Source organism: Phaethon lepturus, unplaced genomic scaffold (genome assembly GCF_000687285.1).
Source record: "Phaethon lepturus isolate BGI_N335 unplaced genomic scaffold, ASM68728v1 scaffold15095, whole genome shotgun sequence".
NCBI lineage: Eukaryota > Metazoa > Chordata > Aves > Phaethontiformes > Phaethontidae > Phaethon > Phaethon lepturus.
Window position 1 is genome coordinate 31,568 of NW_010542478.1, and position 14,558 is coordinate 46,125.

General features: G+C 35.4%; 1 protein-coding gene across 1 annotated transcript in view; it reads right to left on the minus strand.

The window, feature by feature from the left end:
* HECTD1 (HECT domain containing E3 ubiquitin protein ligase 1) overlaps positions 1 to 14,558 on the minus strand; it is a gene marked incomplete at its 5' end in the record, with an annotated part of 47,011 nt that overhangs the window by 6,633 nt on the left and 25,820 nt on the right. The window contains 9 exons of the mRNA XM_010288018.1: positions 1,118 to 1,245; positions 2,397 to 2,482; positions 2,569 to 2,779; positions 3,120 to 3,302; positions 3,545 to 3,599; positions 6,199 to 6,421; positions 7,263 to 7,419; positions 9,561 to 9,694; positions 11,393 to 11,614. Of these exons, the coding sequence (XP_010286320.1) occupies positions 1,118 to 1,245; positions 2,397 to 2,482; positions 2,569 to 2,779; positions 3,120 to 3,302; positions 3,545 to 3,599; positions 6,199 to 6,421; positions 7,263 to 7,419; positions 9,561 to 9,694; positions 11,393 to 11,614 (1,399 nt within the window). The remainder of the gene's footprint in view (positions 1 to 1,117; positions 1,246 to 2,396; positions 2,483 to 2,568; positions 2,780 to 3,119; positions 3,303 to 3,544; positions 3,600 to 6,198; positions 6,422 to 7,262; positions 7,420 to 9,560; positions 9,695 to 11,392; positions 11,615 to 14,558) is intronic.

Here is a 14,558-nt window from a genome sequence, read left to right on the forward strand (position 1 = left end):
TAAAGCTCTTTACTTACCAAGTAAATAGCATGCAATGTTTCCTGAAGGATCTCTTTAAAACACAGTTTTTCTAAAACATTACCTCTTTTCAAAACAAAAAAAACCCCATACAAAACAAACACACCTAGTCCAGTTTTCTGGACCAATTTTCTGCAGAAGCTCAATCTTTCCAAATTAAGATTTAAACTGATGTCTTGCAAGACAATACCTTTTCTTCTCTTCCTTTTTCTTTCTTTTTAAATGCCTCATTTTACACTCTTCATGAGACATTTCTACTGTGTATTAGACACAACAGTAATTTTTGCAACTCACTGTCTACATTTTTCTTTCTCTTTGGAAAACTAACAAAGAAAAGCAGTCAAAAAACTCCACAAAAACTAATTCTTCCTTCTCATTAAGTAAAAGTAAGCTGGCAAAGAGGTTTACACTGTCTAGATACTCTCAAGGTTGTCACTGCTGCAGTCAAAATATTAAGGATTCCTAGGTAACAAAATGCTTTAGAGGGTATGGTTAAATGTTTCAATGTCTTGTTTTGTTACAGTTTCACTATGCAGCCAATACTAACTTTTGAAATAGCATCTTTCTGTTAGATTTTGTCTATTTTGTTAAGACTTTAGCAAATTAAAAATAAATGAACCGGAACAAACAATCACCAAACCACTGTAGGAACTATAAAAATAAAAGGTATGTGCTTTTGTGTGTGTTTTCAAAAAACATTTCATTCACATTTATTTTCAGAATGTTTTTCGTTTCTTACTCCTTCATGCAATGAACCGCAACCCAGTCAAATTACTGCCCGATATGATAACCTCGCTAGAGCTACACAAGCACATCTTCAGCTAAAGTTGAAAAATGAAATTTCTTCAAAGGAATATCCTGAATAATATCAAACAGAAGGTAGCCTACTCATCACAAACCTCTAACACAATGAACAAGAAAGTCCAAAAGTCTTTCTGAAGTTTTCCATCTTCTTTGCTTTTTTTTCCTACTCTCTGAGGTGCTTTACATTTGGCAAGCAGAATCTATCTTGTTAGGATAAAGTCGTTCTGTGAATTCGTAATTTAAAAAGCTATTATATTAAAAAAAAAAAAAAAGGAAGCAGTCTTTTTTTTTTTACCTTGATGCTCCAAATGCTGTGCATGTGAAGTACAACTGTCTTGTTTCAAACGGAATTAAGAAAGGACACTTGCTTGTTAGCTGCTCACACCAGTCTGGCAAAGCTCCACTTGCTAGTGCCAAGGGTTCCTGTAGTTTAATGCAAGGGACGGGGTGGGGGAGAAAATGTGTTTCTGATATTAGACTCAGGTTGTCCCAACAAGTTTGTAACTAAGTATATAGACACCCAAAACACTCAAGTATGGAGTTTTCACCTATGCTTGAGCAAGTTTCTTCCTTCCCTGTAAATGACAATTTTTTTTTTTTTTTTCCTTTTAAATGCTATGAATGAGAAGTTCACAGTTTCTAGGACTCACGAGTGGACACAGGGTGTCCACTTTGGCACAAACACACTAAAAGTTGTAGTAAATCTCTGGGATACATACTATTCAAAGCATTGTGGGGAGATCCGAGTATACAATTACCTGGAGAGAATTACTTCTGAGTTTTGCCCCAAAGTAATTAGATATTAGCTCCTCAATACCAGAAGACACAAAAGAAACTTCGTGGTAGTAAAGATGACTCCCACTGAAATATTGCTATAGTCCCTTCTAAAATACAAGTATAATAAAAATAAAAAAAAGACTGCAGAAATTATTACTACAAAAATATTCAGGGTTCCTGAACTGCCTTTAAAAGAACACAAAGAAGTGAATTTTTTTTAAATTAATAATTAGGGCAGCTTAACTGTAATTAAAAAAAACCTTCAAAAAGCACACAAGAGCCGAGCAAGTCAAGAATATTCATCTTCTTTAAAACTTTGTGAAAGAAAATGTAGTTTTACTGAAGAATTACATCTTAAAAGTTTTTCTTTTAATGCATCTAAATGACCTGGTACCAAGGACACATTTCCTAAACACTGTTTTTGAAAGCTTTATGTGCAACGTATAATCAATAAAATGTTTGTGAATCCTAACACGATTAATTGCCGTTGAAACAACATCATCAAACAGACATACATACATGGTAACATTGATGTTTGGTGCAGAAAAAAAAAAATTATTCTTCATAACCAACAGATAACAATTCTATAACAACTTTTTTCTTGGTATGTTTTTATTCAAACTAGCCTATTCTTACAGAATTTACTCATCCGAAATATAAGTAAATACCGTATGAAACAATTCAAAAGTCAAAATGGCAAAAAACCTAATAATTTCAAACAAAGTAAGGAAGAGTATAAAAGAGTCTTAAAAACAATATTTTTTATATATATTGTACTTAATGCATTAATATAGTACCTCAATCTGTTGCAGAATCTTTGTAGTAATTTTTTTGCTTGTGAATTCATCTGGTGGAAAGTTAAACTGAGGATGCTCATCTCCTTCTGAAAATATCAAGAGAAAATTTTTTTCCTTTATTTTGTTTTCATTAAAACATTTAAGAAGCTCTGCTGCTAGATAACTAACTAACCTTCTTGAGAAGTTCGTACTGTGTAAGGGTCACTGGCAACTATATACAAAATGCGAAGTAACTGCAGAACATCTTCTACTCCACAGGAGTTCTGCCCACTGCCAGCTTTGGCCTGAGGTTGTTCCTTTGCCAAACTAAGGATATCAGAATTTTGAAGAGTAGAAATGGCCCCTTGACTTAATCCAGATTTTGATCCATGTTCACAAAAATCCTGTAAGAAAATAATTGTTAAGAATGAAAACTGTGTGTGTTACTATCTTTAGGATTGTGCACTCCATGTTAACGGTTTGAAAAATCAGAATAGTTACCGTGTTTAACCTCAACACTTAGTTAAACTGTGGATCATTCAAATCATGATTCAAATGCATTTTAACATGACTACATTTAACAGAAGACATTAAAAAAAAGCAGCGAAGACTAAACTTGATATCAGCATGTGAACATTCAGCTTTCCTATCCATGTCATATCCCTCCTCCACAAGAATCTTTAAAGCTGCAAAACAAAGCACACAGCCATTCATAATAAAAAAAGTTTAGATGCAGACATATACCTTGTATGCAGCTATGAGCTGGGAACAATTTCGGTTTTTCCTAATACTTTTATTAGTGCCGGTTAATTTCCAGTGGCGCAGGAAAGCTGAGTCTGCATTCTTCTGCAGGTAGGTTATCAAGTCATTCTTTGGTAATTCATCAGTGCCAAGGTACTGCTCCACATGCTCTACTGACCAGCAACCCTACAACAGGAACCACCAAATGTTGGTTTTTCCTGATTGTAAAGTCTTTACGATTTCACATGCATTACATATTGTCTTTTTTAAAGAAGCATGCATTTACAAATACACTCACTCATATCTTTTAAGTAATTGAAAACGGTTAGTTTTTTTAATGTAGCATTTCAAAAACCGCAGTAAGATTTGTTTTGCTTTTGTTGAAACAGCCGTAAAAACATATATAAATGCACAGAATTAAGTCTTACCATTTTTCCACTTTCTTTCTCTTTATCAGAATCCTTCATTTCTCTGTACATGATTCTAGATATGAAAACAACAAGTTAATATTTCAAACTTGGAGCACATCCTCTACATTCTGAAGTTATACATTGACTTGTTAGACATCAATGACATTTAGATAACATGATGTAAACCAGCAATAGCAGCTGCTCTTTGCTGCACAGAACATCCAGGATACCCTCATGCAGCAAAGTTCTTAAACTCATATTTAATTTTCATGATGTTGACATTTATCTTGCAAAGTATTTAATTTATGTTTCTTTAAGTGATGTTTGAGTAGTCAAACAACCTTCATTGTGCAAATTGCCCAAACCAACTTTAGGTTCTTCACTATACATGCACTAGTTCTTTGCAATTTTGAAGTTCTAGGGTAGTTTGCTGTGTATTAACTTAGGAGATACACACAATTATTTCTTATGTTTTCTAACCAGAAAACTGTTTTGTTACACCACACAATTTTTGACAGAAGGCAACTCAAAAGTAGGTGCAACACACAAACACTGCTGAAATCTGAAATACAAAGTTAGAAAAACTGCAACCACCTTACTGCAGTTCTTGCTTTCATATAGGTTACTTTTCTAGGATGACTGAAGTTACGTTGGTGGAGTAAATGTAAAATCCACACAATCATACAGTCTTACAATTTCTGTCTATTACTATAGAGCAAGTAAGGTCAAACTAGGGTAGAGAGAATAGTTGAAGTTGGAAGGGACCTCTGCAGTCATAGTCCAATATCCCTGCTCAAATGTTACGTTTAAATGGAATTTCCTGTATTTCAGTTTAAGCCATGTGCTTCTTGTCTTTTCACTTGTCACAACAAAGAAGAGTATACCCTCTGTCTTCCCTACCTTCTCCCACTGGGTATTCAAACACACTGGTAATAATCCCACAAGCCTTTTTTGCTCCAGGCTAGACAGTCCCAGATCTCTCAGACTCTCTTCATATGACAAGATGCTTTAAGCCCTTTAATCATCCTAACAGTCCTTTGCTAAACTCACTCCAGCATCCATCTCAGTCTGTCTTGTACTGAGGAGCCCTGAACTAGATACAGCACTCCAGATGTGTCTCACCAGCACTGACCAGAGGGGGAAGATCACCTCCCTCAACCTTCCTAATATAGCCCAGGATGCTGCTGACCTTTGCTTCCACAGTGCATAGCTGGCTGTGTCCATCAGGACCCTCAGGGACTTTTCAGCCAAGCTGCTTTCCAGCCAGTTGGCCCCCAGCCTGTAGAGGCACATGCAGTTATTTCTCCCCAATTGCTAGACTTTGCATTTCCTTTTGTGGAACTTCATGAAGTTCCCGTCTCCCCGTTTCTCTGATGGGGTCTCTCAGAATGTCAGCACAACCATCTGGTGCAACAATGATTCCTCCCAGTTTTGTTTTGTCTGCAAGCTTGCTGAGGGTCTGCTCTGTTCCATCATACAGTCCATTAATGTAGATGTTAAGTAGTACTGGACCCAGTATTGACCCTCGGGGTATACCACTAATGACTGGCCTCCAGCTGGACTATCATTATAATCAATGATCATAACCATCTGAGCCTGGCAGTTCAGGCAGTTTTCAGACACTACCTAGTCCATACTTTATTTGTTTGTCAATGAAGGAGAGTTTTGAAAGCCTTGCTAAAGTCAAAGAAAATACCATCCGCTCCTTCTCCTTGTCCACTGAGCTAGTCATCTTATCATAGAAAGCTACCAGACTGGTTAAGAATGATTGCCTCTTCACAAATCCATGCCACCTACTCCCAATCACCTTCTTGACCTTCATTGTTTGAAAATGGTTTCCAGGACTATCTCCATCACCCACCCAGGGATGAAGGAGAGGGTGACCAGTCTGTAGCTCCCTAGATCTTTCTCATCCTTCTAGGGGATAGGAATGACACTTGCTTTCCTCCAGTCCTCAGAATGTCCATGACCTTTCAAAGATAATCAAGAGAGGCCAGCTCTTGTGGGTGCATCCCATTAGGTCCGATGGACTTGTATGTCCTGTTTCTTTAAGTGTTCCCCAACCTTTTGCTCTTCACACCCCTGACCAGATTCAACTCTAGGTGGGCTTTGGCATTCCTAATCCCATACCTTCATGCTGGGACAATGTCTCTGTACTCCCCCCAGGTCACTTGATCCTTCTTCCACCTCTTGCAAGCTTCCTTTCTATGTTTTGAGTTCTGTTGGGAGTTTCTTGTTCATCCATGCATGTCTCCTACTGCCTCGGCCTGACTTCCCACACATTGGGATGGGTTGTTCTTCAGCATGAAGGAAATGATCCTTGAAAAATCAATCATCTCTCCTGGACCTCTCTTCTCTCTAGGATTATATCCCCATGAGGTTCTTTCAAGCTGATCACTAAGCAGACCAAATTCTGCTCTCTTGGTCAATTGCTTGACTTTTGAAATATTGTTAACAAGTCACAGTTGAGCATTAGAGGCTATGACTTTTTTTGTTTTGTAGTCACCATACTAGCTTTAAAACTAGTAAGAACATCCTGACATAAATGCAAGAAAAACTAATTTTAGCATTCCTTCCTACAGAGGAGGAAGAAAAACTTAACATAGTTTCACACCCGTTTCCTAATCAGTCACAGTGTTCTCTACAAAAGAATAACAAACTTGTGAGCTTACGTGTATGTTGGCTCCCAAATACGTCTAAGTTTGTCAGATTTCACATTGCCATTACAGGAAAGTTGTAACAATTTCTGTACATAGTAAAAGATGGTAGATCGAAAGTTCGTTAGGGGCAGTTCTACTTCTCGAGTTGTTCCAAGACCTGAAACTTTCAAGGTGAGCGCTAAACGTGGCGAAGGCATGCACTCAACCTCTTCCAAGAGTTCTGAATGAGGTGTACCTGTACGTGAAAAATAATTTGAAAAGCCATTAATACAAAATATATAACGCATGACAACTTGACTTAAAGATAATGAAAGTGGCTAAATAAGGAAGTGTGAAGACTTCCTGCACACATGCCAAAGAGATGATACGGAGTTGTAACTACGAACTGTATCTAAGGGCTGTAACTGCAGCACTTTCCCTAGATGAGTAAAGCTAACAAGAATTTCTGAAATCCCTATTGATCCTTACATCTCGATAACACCCCCTTTAATATTATTACAGCATATTCATTCTTCTCATACACAGTATCTTCCTGTTGTATTAAGTCATTTCAGTTCATCAAAATCAAAAACGGCTCATTTCCACGTAAGCTAAACCTACATCCTTTCTGTAATGAACACTGACTACGCCCACACTGCTAAACAAGAATGAACTAAGGAGGAACATCAGGTGCTATGCTGCTGGTCGCACAGACTGCTCAATTACTTGATTAGCTTTCCCCTTGCCTCTGCTTTGGACTGTTTCAACAAGCCCTTTCCAGTCAAAGCTATTCTAGGTAGCTCAACACACAGCTTATTCCCTGCAGGTGGAACCAGATATAGCAAGAGATTTATCACTAATCCAAGTTAAATTCATGAGTACGCTTATTTTATACAGCACTTAATTTACTTTTCCCTCAGTAATGCTTGGACCCACAGAGGTAGATGAAACTCTCATTCAAACAGAGGAAAACCACACAGCCACAAAAGCATGTTGTACTGATTAATAGTGATAGGATCCCCAGAGCTCAATGGGCTCTTAACGTGAATCTCCATCCTACAGCTAGATCAAGTATCACAAATGTCTTGTCAGCATACCTGGTGGAGGGATTTCTAGGTCAGTTGTCTGTTGAACATTAGTACGACCAGGTCGTGGGTCAAAAGCAGGAACCAGAGCAGAAAACTGCCGTTTCAATACATAATCATCATCCCATGTTCTTCTACGGCCTCCTTTGGTTTCATACTCCTCTTCTTCCTAAAAAAAAGGAGTTGTTTTTTAGATTCTCCTACACAGATTCATTGGATCAAAAATTTAAAAGTTAGTTAGGGAATACAGCAGTCATGTAAACTAAAATTGACACAAAAGGTATCAAAGCTGGCACATAATGGTATTAGTTCCATTTAACTGGTCAAGCAGGAAACAAGAGAATTATCAAAATTGCAGGCATACAGAAATCAACATAAATGGGCTAACCTTACAACAGGTGTATTTACAATTTCTAGAAAGAATGAAACTTTCCATGAAGCACCAGAACACAGGGAAATATGAAGTATTGTAGACCAGGAAACTTGATCATAGAATCATCATAGAATATAAGGTTGGAAGAGACCTCAAGGATCATCTGGTCCAACCTTTCTCAGCAAAAGCACAGCCTAGAAAAGATGGCCCAGCACCCTGTCCAGCTGAATCTTAAAAGTGGCCAATGTTGGGGAATCCACCACTTCCTGGGGAGATTATTCCAATGACTGATTGCTCTCCTTGTGAAAATTTTTCCTCTTGATGTAGATATTTTGTGTATTCCACAAACTTTGGAATATCAAAGATTCAAATAAAATCAATGGTGTCAAAATAAACACATTAACTTTTCTGAAACCAAGAAGTATTTTTTTGAAAGCATATACATACATTGATATATAACAGACACACGTTTTATTCGAGATTAAATCAAACACCAAAATACTGCAACCGTCATGGTGGGAAGAAATCTAATTTTCAATAAACCTTAGCAAGTACTATTGCTTATGACTTTTCTACAACAAGCTTTTAATCTGTTCAACTCCCCATTGAGGAGAATTACATAGTATATCAGAGGGAACAGGACTGGAACCCAAAAAAGGAAAATTTTCTTTTCCAGGTCTGATTCTTGCTGTGTAATCTTAAGCAAAGACTAATTTAGCTATTTCTGCTTCTTCCCATGAACAACATCAGTAACTCTATATAATAATTTCTGAAAAGTGATGAACAATCTATAAACTAAGGTTATTGTTTGCATTGTAGATCCATTTTAGTAGTACTGGCTTTTCTACTCCTAACTTCCTATCTTTCTGCAGAAGGTGAAATAAAGAAATATTTAGAAATGTACTTGAGTTTCTATTAAAAGCATAATTACACTAGGTTAAAATGCTAAACATTTTGGTTCAAATGACTAAAAGTTGCACATATTAATTACAAGAAGCTTCTATAATTCCACAAAACAGTATTTACATATATGTTACAAAGCTAAATTATCATCTTATATTGTCTTATATTTTTCCTCTTAGACCTTGTAATATTCATTCTGATAACTTCAATGGTGGTAGAAGACCAAGCTTTCATCGTATCACTAAAGAACCACCAAACAAAAAGCCAGAACTCGCAATAGTGTAGGCAAGACCTGTGTGGAATAACCTGCTGGGTTTTGCCTTGCCTATCTTTTTCTTAAAAAAAAAAAAAAAAAAAAAAAACAAAAAAAAACTCAAAACTTTCCTCTGGCAGTCTTAAATTATTACAGTTGGCTTCACTCAGGCCTACAGTTAAATGCATCCCAGAACTGTATCTTTACAACATTCATCAGCATATCCACAAAGTTATATTATTTCATTAGCCAGTGAACTACTGATCCATCATTTCTATTGTCTGTCAACTCGTTCCCAGGCTGTTTTTAAGATGTTATTTCTGACCTGTAGGGTATCAGGGTGTGCTGGTATTCTAAAACACTTTTCTCTGGAATAAATGTTGAAGATGGTACAATCAAATCCGTACAGAAAGGGGACTGCCTTGTTAACTGTCCTATCTAGTGAGGCCTTGAAATTTTATCACACTCATTTGAATGCATGAGAAAACAGCTTTCTTACACTCAGAACACATGCAAGGAGGGGGAAAAGGGACAATGAACTGTCTTCATAAAAGTAGTATTCAGTTTGTAGCCCCCAAAAAGTATAACATGATTTTAACTTTGGCATTTCATTTAGAGTCTTAATAGAGAGGTACTGCAAACTAGTGGTCCTAAAACTAAATACATTTGCTTTAATTAATGGAAAGATTATAGCTAGGACAGCGTATTGCCAGAAAAAGCCCTGTGGATTTTTAATGCATGTTAGTCAATTAAGATATCATCTATGCTAACTATACTGTACCATAACTTCCTCATATTCTTGATCTTCCTGGTTATCATCTTCATTTTCGTCGTCTTCTTCATCTGGTTCAGGTAGATCCTCATCATCATCTAACTCCGCCAACAGAGTACTAGCTCGGCAGCTATCAAGAAAATCTATAATACATACATATATTTACATACAGAACAAAAGGCAAGAATAACTTTTAAAGCAAAATTTTGAAAATTAAATAGGAGCAGCATTGGGAACAGTGAAAAACAAACCTCACTTAAACAAGAAAAAGAGAGAACTAAAACATTGCTTATGGTATAATAAGATTAAAAGCTGTGATAAAAGCATACACCTGACAAAGTCATGGGGTCTAGCCAATAGTTTAACTAACAAAAGAAGCACTTAACATTTGTGTAATTAAGAGTGATCAGCAAGAGTGATCAGTTTCTCATCTGTTTCTATCAAACATTTTGCAATTACACTTATTTTAAATTACAAAAGACCACCAAAAAATGGTACACAAATGTGTATTTTCTGATTCTATGTTTAATTAATTTTAAAAACAGGTTTGCAACATAATTTCCACTAAGAATGTGTGGCTTGGACCTCAAATTACAATGTAAAGGTCATTTAAAATAAACATTTTAAAGTTATAAAGATTCAATTGCTAATTAATTTCTGTAACAAGAATCTGAAGACAGATATAAAGTTCAATTCCACCCAGCTAGTACGAAGACTTAAAAACTAATCTCCCAAAACCAGAGTAAAAGTTCACAGCAATTCAAGGTGGACTGGGATGAATCCTTGAACTTTTACATTTCTCTATACACATATAAACTATTTATACCACCCAAACATGCTCTGAATTGTTGCCAATGCCTCAACAGAAACTTTAAGGTAACTCTATTTGCCCGGTTGTTTATGATAGATTTTAAGACTTGTCACCCAATTGAAATATCAAATTGAGACTTCAAAATTAAAAGAAATCTGGCATATGCAGATATCTTAATCAACCACCTCCAAGCAGCTCAATTCCAGTATCCACTGAAATTACTAGATATTCTTCAAGCAATTTCAACAGGCTACAGGAGAGGCAACAAAACAGAACACAATCTTAATCCAATCAAAATTTTAAACAAATCAAGTATCTTCTCTTTTGGAGAACAACTCACAATCCAAAAAAAATTTACATTAGGAAGTATTTTCAACCTAGTTAACTAAATCTTCTTTCACAGTATTCATATCGTGCAAATAAATTCTGTCATAATGTCTGTTTCTAGCTTATAGTGCCCACGTAACTCTGGATGTTGTTCCTCAAATCATATAGTTCCATTCTCTGTGTCATTTTCATTTCTGTGTTCTTTCCAAATTTTTTGCAATTACTATTATGGTATTGAGATACCTGGAACCTCATATACTATTTTAAGTGTACAATGTGCCTAATAGCAGAGGCTTTTCAATCACTGACTAATACAAGCTACCTCACACTGAGCATGTAGCATGCCTATACAACACAATGAGAAATAATGTTTTGATCTTAATTAGAGGTTCATATGCAAACTACATTAGATACTAAATTTATTTGATTAAGGGAAAGATTAGAGTGCCTAAATAAACTATACCATAAATAATAATAATGTGGGGATAGAAACTGCTGAAAATAAAGACCTGAAAACATAAGGAAATACTACGACGTTAACATTATTTTACTTACTGCCTTACAGAACTACTAACATATGAACAGCTCAACTTTAAAATACTTTTCAGTAAATAAACTACTACATGAGAAAATCGTAACAATGGGAGAAAAGGAAAAATCATTATGGGAAGTCTGCTTATGTTCATTTAAAAATGAAACTTACCATATAAAGAATATTCTGCCTCCTGACCTGTATCGCTCTCACTAGATGTTGATGTTAGGCTAGTAGTTAGAGTATTACTAAGCGACTGACCAACAGATAAAACTGTAGTTGCTGTAGCTACATTGCTGCTGCTAGTAACACTGGATGTAGACATGGTCACTGTTGATGTGGTACCAGTTGTAGTCAGATTAGGAAAACTTTGGGCACCCATAAGAGGAGAAGCTATAGATAAAGATATGGTAAGATAAAATAAATGATTTGATGACTTGAAGAGCACAATTTACATGCATGAGTCCTGTGTTGAAAAATATATATTTGGGGTTGAAAAAATTATCAGGTGGTTATTTTACAATAAAGGATAACAGACTAAAGGGGAAGGGTTTCCCAGTGCAAAAGTGCACCCTACAATGCAGATGCCCACTTCTGAGCATATTCCCTTGCACACATTTAAAACAAGTAACTTTATTAAACAAATCCCCAAATCCCACTGTAAATCTGAAATCACTTCATTTCATTTTCAACACATAAAAAGTATTTCTGAAATCTGTTATCCAAATACTGTGTCTTTCTTTAAGCCTAAAATGTAATTTAAGCTCTAAATGGCAATGTAATTAAAATTATATAGGGAAAACAGTTTAACTATATATAAATGAATTTAGAACAGAACATAGTAAGACAAATGTGAAACTTGTGATTTTAGAGCATTTTTCTAAAGTTGTTAATCAGCTCTAACTTGTTATTTTTCACATAACTATTAGCACATATCTTCATGATGGGTAACAAGCCTGAGTCGGCAGTACTGAAAGACAGGTAACTTAATACCTTACTTATGTTGGATGACTTACATTAATAATTTTCAGAATAAGCAAGAAACAACTACGAATTTACCTTACTGCACATTCAAAAAACCACAGTAAATGCATTTTAGTTAACAACTGAAACAAGACTGAATTCACTGTAAACTCAAGAGAAAGAATTTCAGGTAGTGTGCAGTAGACAACCAAGTATAGTAAGTTATACTTTTGTGCAACTACACATTTACATCCCAGTCTTCAAAATATTCTCTCACATGCTTAGCTTCAAACACAGGAGGTTAATCACATGTTTGCACATGCAAATTTGAGGGGTTACCTATACTTAAATTTAAATCTTATGTTTTTCAATCTCTTTTCTAAAATTTATCAAATGCAAGTTTTGCAGTTTTAAAGTAAACATTTTCATTATTGCAGCTTACGTAAATTCTGAATTTCAGCCTATTATTATCAAGGCCTGCAAAGGTTACTACCCATGAAGAAGAATACAATATAACCAAGATTCTTTGCCTAAGTGCATTTGGGAGCTTTTTGAGAAAAATAAATATTTCTATTTTCTGTTTCTATTTTTGTTGTTTGTCAGGTACTCCTTTTTTTTTCCTTCTTCCTTAGGAACACAAGTAGGAGTTTGTAAATAAAAATAGAAAAATACAAACAAAAAAAATCAGCAAAGGTGACCCAAGCAGGTATACTGCTCGATACTATTTCTATGCATGGGGAGGGAGAGAGTGAAGTTTAAATTTAGGGTTGTTAATAAGCCTATGCTCATCTCTATGAAAGCAGGGAAATTTTCCAAACCAAAAGGGTTTTCTTTCATTGTTAAAGAACTTGGAAAAACGTTGTTCAGTATTCATGTTTTCCACCCACTTCTTATTAATAAGAGAACTTTGCTGTTACAATAAAGAGAAAAAGCCATTAAGTGTCATCATTTCCTTTGCTCTGAATTCAAGAACAAATTGAAACTGGCTACCCTAGACACCACTTAAATCCTGACAAATACTGATGTTTTTAAGTGCAAGCACTGCAGCAAGTCCAGAAAGACTTACATCACTAATCATCATGATTTCACACTTGACTTTTGGGTTTGATTTTTTGTTTTGTTTTGGTTTTTAAACCTGAACAGGCCAAGTAAAAATAATTTTTAAAAAATCCTATCTTTTTACAATGCTCTAATAAAAACTTTGGTGAGATTGCTCAAATTTAATCTCTGATCTCTTTTTGGGTCACAAGTTCCCATTTACAGTTTCTATTTGTATAAAACAAAGTAATTCCTACATGAGGGATAATTTTAAAGTATAAATATATTTTAATAGTAAATCCAATTTTTAATTTGCCACATTCTTATTTCCAACTTTAGCACTGTAGGGTATCAACACTCATGAAATCTGTTAAATATGCTGTTGAAGTATCTTACTATGTTTTTCAAAGGTCCTTGCTCTCTCTTGCCAGAACAAAACTACTTCAGAACTACAGGCACTGACTATCTGCCTAAAGGAGGATCCATTACTGGAAATCTTTCCTTGAGTATCTTTCTTACATTTTTAATGCAGGCTGCAAACATTCCCCTCCCTGCACCTCCCACTCCCCCTTGTATCACAATATGAATGTAAGAATACATTAAAAAAATAATCTCCCCAACAAAAAAGAAAACACTATTAAAAAATTTAGAACTGCTAAAAGCAAACACCACATTTTTAAATAAGGAAGCATAAAAGTCCTAGGAAAGTATGAAAGCTTAACAAGAAACTGAGTGCTTCATTCTGGGTTGGGTAACTTTACTTTTTCTAACTTGCCTACTTCATGAAATGCAGCTATAACATCACTGAACAAAATACCTAACATGGCTGGTTGAGTAACAACTCTGATGGGAACATGCTGAAAATTCAGAAGAGTGAACTCACTCACAACAAGCAGGTTTACTTACCTGCTAATACCTTGATCCTAAATATAATCTGAGAACATTCAAATGTTAAAGCATATATATAATCCCATTTAAATCATTGTAAACTACAAACTTCATATGCCTTAACAGTTTGCCAAATCTAAGCCTTAATATGACCGTAGCATCTTTAGAAAACGTACACAGTATTAGAGTACATTAAGTTATTCAGCCTGATAGAATGCAGGAATCCACTAAAATTTCATTATACTGCAGTTTACTTTTTTCTTTCTACTGTGTTCTTAGTTCTTAAGCCTAGAGACTTCACTTCATGTACAAACTGCCCGAAACAGAAAAATAACAGAAATAGGCAGATAAAAGGTGAGTATGCAAAATCTACATAGATCAGAAAGCATAAGCATCCCATGTTAGCTACTGTTGCTAGTCCTCCAGCCTCTTGATCTAAACCTTACTC